This window comes from Cryptomeria japonica, chromosome 2 (genome assembly GCF_030272615.1).
Source record: "Cryptomeria japonica chromosome 2, Sugi_1.0, whole genome shotgun sequence".
In the NCBI taxonomy this organism is placed as follows: domain Eukaryota; kingdom Viridiplantae; phylum Streptophyta; class Pinopsida; order Cupressales; family Cupressaceae; genus Cryptomeria; species Cryptomeria japonica.
This window is the reverse complement of record NC_081406.1, coordinates 678,956,432-678,964,342: the sequence shown is the minus strand read 5'-3', so window position 1 is coordinate 678,964,342 and position 7,911 is coordinate 678,956,432. Positions and strand designations below refer to the sequence as shown.

Genomic DNA, 7,911 nt, shown 5'->3' with positions numbered 1-7,911 from the left:
AAAGTTGTTTAAATTATTGTTGGGGTGAGGTTTTATGGTCGAATCGGGTCTATGCCAATGTATAAATGATTATGTCTATAAGCCAAAAAGACTTGTACGAGGCTTTATGCATAATTTTTTGTATTGAGGTGGTAGCATAGTAGCTACAAGAATGAGCCAAATTGATGTAATATCTCTCTACAAATTAATACAATGGATCCAAACCCCTAGTCTAATATTACTTATAAAAAATGTTTTCCAAAAACTAGTAAGATTATCAATAAATGTAATAAAAGACTTTGAAAGGCATAACTTCTTTAATAATAAAGTAAATATAATGACCATCTAAATCTTAGACATTTCTTGTCAATCAATTCAAATCTATATAAACTTCACAAAAGTTAAATAAATTTAATTATTTGAATTCAAAATAATTACACAATAAAATATCAAATATTTAAGAAAAATAATATAAATACACCTTTACAAATCATCACTTTATATAACCCAAAATCTAGAAAGACCAAAATAAATCAAACAATTTATTACTCATTTCAGGTCTCTCTCTCTCCTTCACTTTGATTGGACTTCTTAAAAAAAACTAATAAAACTTATATTATTGAATGAAACAATTTTAGGCACTAAAATCAAGCTGCTAACCTGAATGAAAGTACTTAAAAAGATTATAAGTAATTTCCCCATATGGTAAACAAATAACATATTAAAGACAAAAATAGAAGGATTTAATTGGTGCATTCATAAAATAGGTTGAATGAGTAGGGCAGCGACTAATTACACATTATAAAACCAAAGAGAATCTAATTGACCTCGAAATAGACGGAGTGATGTTGAAATTTTGGTAGCAGGCTCAAATAATGCCCAATTTTTATTTTAAATGTATTCATTTTTAAATGTCTTTGTCTTATTATAATTAAGAATAATAAATATATAATTCCAGCATTACCGATTCCCCTACGTTGCCAGATGCTACGTTTATTATTATTATTTATTATTTATTATATTGAATTAATATAATATTTTGCTCGTTTTTGTAAAACCCACGTTCATATCTTTATTTTAATATTTACTTTATTTTACCTTGAAACATTGTATATGAGGAAGATTCTAGGTGGTGGAGGTAATGTGTTTTTAAAAATCAATTTTTCTTTAAATTCTAATATTTTAAAAAATAAATATTAATGTTTATGAATTATAAAGTATTTTCGTCTAAGTGCTTGAGTTTAATTGGTTATAACATTAGTTGTCATTGTAGAAACCTAAATTTAGTTTTTTTGTCAGTAGGTTGTTGGTCTGTTGGTGAAGTTGAAAGATTCTAAATAAACCCACTAAGAATCAAGTCTTGTTGAGTGGGATACCCTCACACGTTAACTCTTAGTTGAAGGGGGATCTCTTATGAAATAACTCTCTCAAAAATAAATAAATTTATAAATATTTTAAAAAGAAGAAATTATTTAAATTAATTAAATAGTTAGTTATTTTTAAAAATAATTAAAGATTATATTACCATTTTTAATCATATTAAAATGACGCCGTGGAAAAAATCACTTTTCAATAGTCCAAATGAAACAACAGCAAGATTTTAAAACTAAACAAGTCATAAAATGAAGACACTTAATCTTTCATAAGAGGTACTTTCTAATAAAAGTCGATTTTTAAATAGTGCTTCTAAATAAATTTTGATTTTTTTGTCAATAAATTATTGGTTTGTTGGTGAAGTTGAAAGATTCTAAATACTCCTACTAAGAATCAAGTCCTATTGAGTGGGATACCCTCAAACTTTAACTCTTAATTGAAAGGGAGACCTCCTATAAAATAACTCTATCAAAAAATAGTTAATTATTTTTTAAAATAATTAAAGATTATGTTATCATTAACTAATGATATTAAAAAGAAGGCAGTGGAAAAAATCACTCTTCAATGGTCCAAATGAAACAACAGGCAGGATTTTAAAACTAAACAAGTCAGAAAAATGATAATAACTATAAGTACTAGGGTCGGTAATATTCTATGACGTTGAATGCTGTAGGCATTGATTCAACTGTGTGTTGCATGTGATCTGTTCCATTCTTTCACGATTTAACAGCTATAAATCGTAGGATTGGCTTCAATCAAACAGTGAGATAATTACAAGAGACTTCGCTGATACTTATAGGTTGGTCTATTTTTAAAAAGAGTTCTTGAAGTTCAGATTTTTCCGTTGTTTTCTAAAGAAGAAAATGATATTGTTAGATTGTTTTCCAGAAATTATTAAGAGGTAAAGAACGTTTTATTGAAAAGATGATTGCTGTGATGTTGTTGATGCAGATTCATTTAGTGTTTTGAAAACAAAAAAATATCTGGGTTTATATCCTCTGATTACAGAGATGGATGGTCCAGAGGTCCAAGATGATCACAGAGTAGAGATGTCCAATATAATAAAAGCAGGTGATGGTGATGCTGATGGTGATGCTGGCGATGAACATGATGAACATAATGAAGGGCCAAAGAAATTGTTTGTTCCGGAAAGAACAATTTCACAGTCCTATTTGTTTAGTCTTCCTAAGGCCAAGGTGAGCTGCCACTTAACTTATAGAGAGGATTCTATCAGGCTCTGTCCCTTCTTTCGAGCTGAGATGAATACCCAGTAAGTGTGATTAATGGCCAGTCTAGGTAATTTATACATTTGAGCCTGCAACTCCCTTTACTGGTCGTTGAACAGGGCAGTCCCTTTCTTGTTGGTCAAGCAAAGAATGTCCCTTTCCTACCAGGAGATTCCCTTTCATGTTGGTCTAGCAGGAGTTCTTTTCCTCTTGATTGAGCGAAGATTTCTTTTCCTGTTTGTAGGGACAGACACTGTGGATTAGATAGTTTTTGCCTCCCACTACTCCTCTGGAACGGTTGAATTCTTCTTTTTTATAAAGTACTCATTTGTCTTTATGAGACTTGAGGTACAAGAGATAATGATTTGTATTTGTTTTTGTGGGACATGGCAAATGCAGGTTGTTGGAAAGTTGGGAACTTTGTGGCTCGCGTATGAAACACTTGGAATCATATATGGAGATGTTGGAACATCTCCCCTTTACACCTTTGCTTCCATTGATATTCCAAATCCAGGGGAAGTGTATATACTGGGATATCTTAGCATCATATATTGGTCACTAACACTCATAGGCCTCATCAAGTATGTCTTAATTGTTATCAGAGCAGATGACCACGGTGAAGGTAAGCAATATATTCTTATATATTTGGATGATGGTATTCACAAAAAGTACAGTTTAGCCATTTGTATGATACAATTCCCATATTTCATCTTGCCTTGTGCAGGTGGCACATTTGCTCTGTATTCACTGTTATGTCAACATCTGAATGTGGGTCAGCATGCTGGCAATCGATTCCATCGTTTGGCATCAGATTCAAACTTGAAATACTTCGGCAAACAAAATAGTTTGAGGAATATCAACTACAAGATAAAGGAAATGCTTGAAAAGAGTGAAATGGCACAGAGAATCCTGCTTATTGTTGTGATGTTCGGCACCTGCATGGTGATTGGTGATGGAGCACTCACTCCTGCAATTTCAGGTTTGAAAAGAATTCCTTCCATTCTTAATATATTCTACGTCATTTGTTGTTTTAGAGAAAGCACAGGGGGTTTAAAGTACACACAGCAATTCCATTATTTTCATGAGGCCACTTAGTGGGCAATTAATCATAAAAAGCCTAGAAACGACTGAATTGTTCCTTTTTGTGAACGACTTCTGAAGGAGGTGGATGGACATGGATCATTCACAATTTGCAGAAAAGAAGATAAAAAACAGAGCAAACAATATTCAGATCAATAAACCATAACAAAACACAATTCGAACAGGTTGCTGCTGCAACAATAGATTTCATTTATGGAAAACAGTTACATATTCAAAACTCTGCACTGCAGAGTGATCTCTCTAGATATCTGCCATCTGGATTAAGAGATACAACAAACTTATTTATAACTATTAACTATAGAAGGATGTTTATTTTACTGCTGTCAGTGGACAAGGCACTGACATGAGGATAAAGATAAAGATAAGATTGAGATCAAATCTGAGTTCCTGCGGTGATGTGAGTCAGTTACAGCGCACAGACGGTGAAGAGAGTTAGGCAATCTTATCATATTTCTGTATCAGATTTGATCTGACATCCTTATCGTGGGAGAAATTATTATTCCAACAGCTTCTAGGCTTCTTATGACTAATTGCCCTGTGTTAGCCACCAAGCCAAATTCGCCAGGATATTCAATTTGATTTGTTATGAGATTTTTCGATCTATTAAATGGGTTGAATTTGTCCTAAGCTTTCCTTTTCTAATGAATATTGAGCAGTGCTGTCAGCTGTCCAAGGAATTCAAGCACAGAACTCTAGCCTATCCGATGGTAAGATTAACAAAAATTATACATGTACATTTAATTCCATTTCATAGTTTAGCGAGGACTAGAATGGTACACTGGTCAAAAATACCTCTCATCATAAGTGCAAAATTGAATGCAGGTGCCGTTGTTGGTGTGTCAGCTGCCATTCTTATGCTACTCTTTCTTCTTCAAAGATTTGGTACTGGAAAAGTTAGTTTTCTTTTCTCCCCTATAACAATTGTCTGGTTAGTCAGCAATGCCATTATTGGAGTATACAATATTGTTAAATATTATCCGGCAGTATTCAAGGCAGTCAGCCCTTATTACATAGTCCATTTCTTTGAAAAAAATGGCAAGCATGGATGGGTGTTGCTTGGAGGCACTGTCTTAGCAATAACAGGTTTGTACCCAATTTTCATATATAGATATATGCTCTCTTAGCAAACTTTTTAGCTCGAGCAATCCTAAATTTCTTTCAGAGAGTTCATATCTAGCTACTAAGTTAAGAATTGCAAACAGAGCCTAAGAGAAATCTGTTGTTTCTAAATTTAAACCAGGTTCTGAGGCTATGTTTGCTGACCTGGGCCACTTCAATAGGCCTTCTATCCAGGTTCTACTAATTTGAGAAGATCAAACTATTACAATTTCAATTTACTATTTGGTATCTGTTTAGATAACAAAATCGGGGTTTTGCATTGCAGGTTGCTTTCTCTACTCTTGTCTATCCTGCTCTGATGCTGACATACTCAGGGCAAGCAGCTTATTTGATCAAGAATCCAGAGGACATAAGTCGTACATTCTACAAATCAATACCAAAACCTGTGTATTGGCCAATGTTTGTTATTGCTACTTCAGCAGCCATAGTTGCTAGTCAAGCATTAATTTCAGCAACCTTCTCAATTATAAAACAATCCATGGCTCTAAGTTGCTTCCCTCGGGTGAAGATTGTTCAAACCTCACAAACAAAAGAGGGTCGGATCTATTCCCCAGAGATAAACTACATACTGATGTTTCTCTGCCTTGCAGTTCTTTTGGGTTTCCGAGCTGGTTCTTCTATTGGCAACGCCTATGGTAAGAAAATTTCCTTAACTCCTACATTGGGGAAAAGCTTCAACGCATCTGATAATACAATTGACCAAGAATTGTGCAGTTGCTTCCTGAAAACATATATCGCATATGAGCTTTTTTACTTCAAAAAAATTGTAATCTGAACATTTATATGTGGATTTTGTGGTGCAGGTGTTGCTGTGATTACTGTGATGCTCATTACAACATGTTTAGTGACCTTAGTCATGCTAGTAGTCTGGAACTTGCATATATTGCTCGTACTACCCTACTTCATGGTTTTTAGTGCAATAGAAGGTGTTTATCTTTCAGCTGTACTGAATAAAGTGCCCAAGGGTGGTTGGGCACCCATTGTAATATCAGGATTCTTCCTGACCATAATGTTCTCTTGGAACTATGGAAGGAGCAAGAAGTATAAATATGCAATGGAGAAGAAATTAGATCCACAAGATCTGCATGGATTGGTTACCAATGTGGGGTGCAGAGTCCCAGGAATTTGTTTCATGTGTACTGATCTTTTCTATGGTTTGCCACCAATTTTCAAGCACTATGTGGATACAGTGGGTTCTCTTCACGAAGTTGTCATTTTTCTTACCATAAGAATGATTCCAATCAAGAGTGTGCTGTTAGAGGAGAGGTTCCTGGTTGGAAGACTTGGACCAAAGGGTGTATACAGATGCTTGGTTCAATATGGCTACTTGGATGTCCCAAGCTTGGAAGGGCCAGAATTTTTGAATCAGGTTATTGATAACATAAAAGACTATATCAAAACCAGAGAAGACCAGTATACCTTTGTGAATCAGGGTATAAATAGTTCAGGTGTTATTCAAAAGGAACCCAGAAATTCATTGATAGAAAATAACTACTGTACATATGAGGAAGTGCAGAAACTAGAACAAGCAAAGAGTGTAAGAACTGTGTTTGTTACAGGAAAAACCATATTGAAAACAAATAAGAAGACAGGTGCCTTTGAAAGATTCGTGATTGATAAGCTCTATACTTTGCTACACAACAATTGCAGGTCAGCTATGTCCTCCTTACATGTACCACCTGCCCAGCTCCTACAAATTGGAATGTTGTATGAAATCTAATGGTTAGATCTAAAATAACCGGGGGGGCCCGTAGTGACTAGTGCTCTATGCTCTAGAAACAAGTTCTCTGCACATATCTCATCGTATAATTCGCTTACTCTCTCAGAATTATATTATAATGATAAAAGAGAGCATTTGCAATTGTAATATTGTTTGATTCTATAGTTTATATGTGTAGAGATAATAATTGTATATTTTTTATTTTTTATTTTGTTTGTATTTCTTTTTAGTGTTTATATATGATAAGTATAAATTTACTCTATTCTTTAAATACAAAGCTTTCAATGAAGACAACACAATGCAAGAAATTTGCAATGGAGAACACAATGAAATTTGCCTCACATAGAGTGTGTTTTCTAGACTATACTCTCCACAACCTTTGTCAATTATTGTGTCTTTGATCTCGGGTGGGGTAGGTTTTGAGGTTGAAGGATCAGTGGGAGGAGTGGTGGATGATGTGGAAGCAGGGGAATTTAGTGGGCAATGATGGATGTGTTTCCCCTCTAACAGTTTACAATATTGGAAAGGTTGGGAATCTACGAGGATGGTGAGCTCCCGTCCATTATAGGGAAACTTTAAGCGTTGATGGTAGGTGGAGGGGACGGCTTGGATGGAATGGATCCATGGGCAACCAAGAAGGATGTTGTATGGGAGATCAAGGTCTTATACTTGACAAGTTGTATCCAATATTGTTGCGCCAACCTGAAGTGGAAGTTTAATGGTGCCTGTGGAGACTCTTTGAGCATCATCATATGCCTTGATAGTAATTTTTCCTGTAGGGTCCACAAGGTCTTTAGAGAATCCCAACTTCTTAATCAACTTGTATGTACATAGGTTCAAACCAAATCCACCATCTATTTGGACACTTATCACATCCTCACTCATTCACTCCCATTCCATTTTAGCCCGTCATCCCATATTCTATCACAACTCTCGTCCTACCCATTTGTGCAAGCACTCTTCGCCCTGGTCATGCACTTTCAGCACACACCACCTTCATCCTATCACTACCTCATTTTGAATGGGATGATGAGCTAATCCACTATTGTGAATAAGGATATCCCCATCAAACTGAGCTTTCCCCCAGTACACTGAGTTTTCCCATCGAATTTGAGTTTTTCCCATCCATCTAAGCTTACCTTGACTTGCACGTAATCCAAACACCCATCCATGATGCTTTAACCAAATCCAAGTAGAGATCCTCTTGACTAGCATATCTCCCAGTCAGCTTAATCTATTTCCTATCATCACTTTATCCTCATCAATGCCCATTGAGATACATCCATCCCATGCCTGACAGCTTATCCAAATCCATGTCCAACTCTTGGCAAGAGATGTTTGTTGTCCAAACGAGTTGTTTGCTAGAATGATCTTTTTGCTTTGAATTTTTTT

The 7,911-nt window shown here is 35.1% G+C and overlaps 1 protein-coding gene across 1 annotated transcript; it reads left to right on the top strand.

Moving 5' to 3' along the window:
* The first annotated feature begins 2,066 nt into the window (after positions 1-2,066).
* Positions 2,067-6,586, top strand: LOC131036873 (potassium transporter 26). Its single transcript, XM_057968880.1, has 9 exons — positions 2,067-2,152; positions 2,305-2,549; positions 2,979-3,201; positions 3,304-3,558; positions 4,337-4,387; positions 4,503-4,763; positions 4,921-4,973; positions 5,065-5,434; positions 5,603-6,586. The coding sequence occupies exons 2-9, from the start codon at positions 2,364-2,366 to the stop codon at positions 6,517-6,519; spliced, it is 2,316 nt and encodes a 771-aa protein (XP_057824863.1). The 5' UTR covers positions 2,067-2,152; positions 2,305-2,363; the 3' UTR covers positions 6,520-6,586.
* The last annotated feature ends 1,325 nt before the right edge of the window (positions 6,587-7,911 follow it).

Excerpts from the sequence above, each read along its gene's own strand:
- LOC131036873 (XM_057968880.1), top strand. The coding sequence starts at position 2,364 with ATGGATGGTCCAGAGGTCCAAGATGATCACAGAGTAGAGATGTCCAAT. Across the intron at positions 4,388-4,502 it reads GAACTCTAGCCTATCCGATG|GTGCCGTTGTTGGTGTGTCA; the intron begins GTAAGATTAACA and ends AATTGAATGCAG. Across the intron at positions 4,764-4,920 it reads CACTGTCTTAGCAATAACAG|GTTCTGAGGCTATGTTTGCT; the intron begins GTTTGTACCCAA and ends AATTTAAACCAG.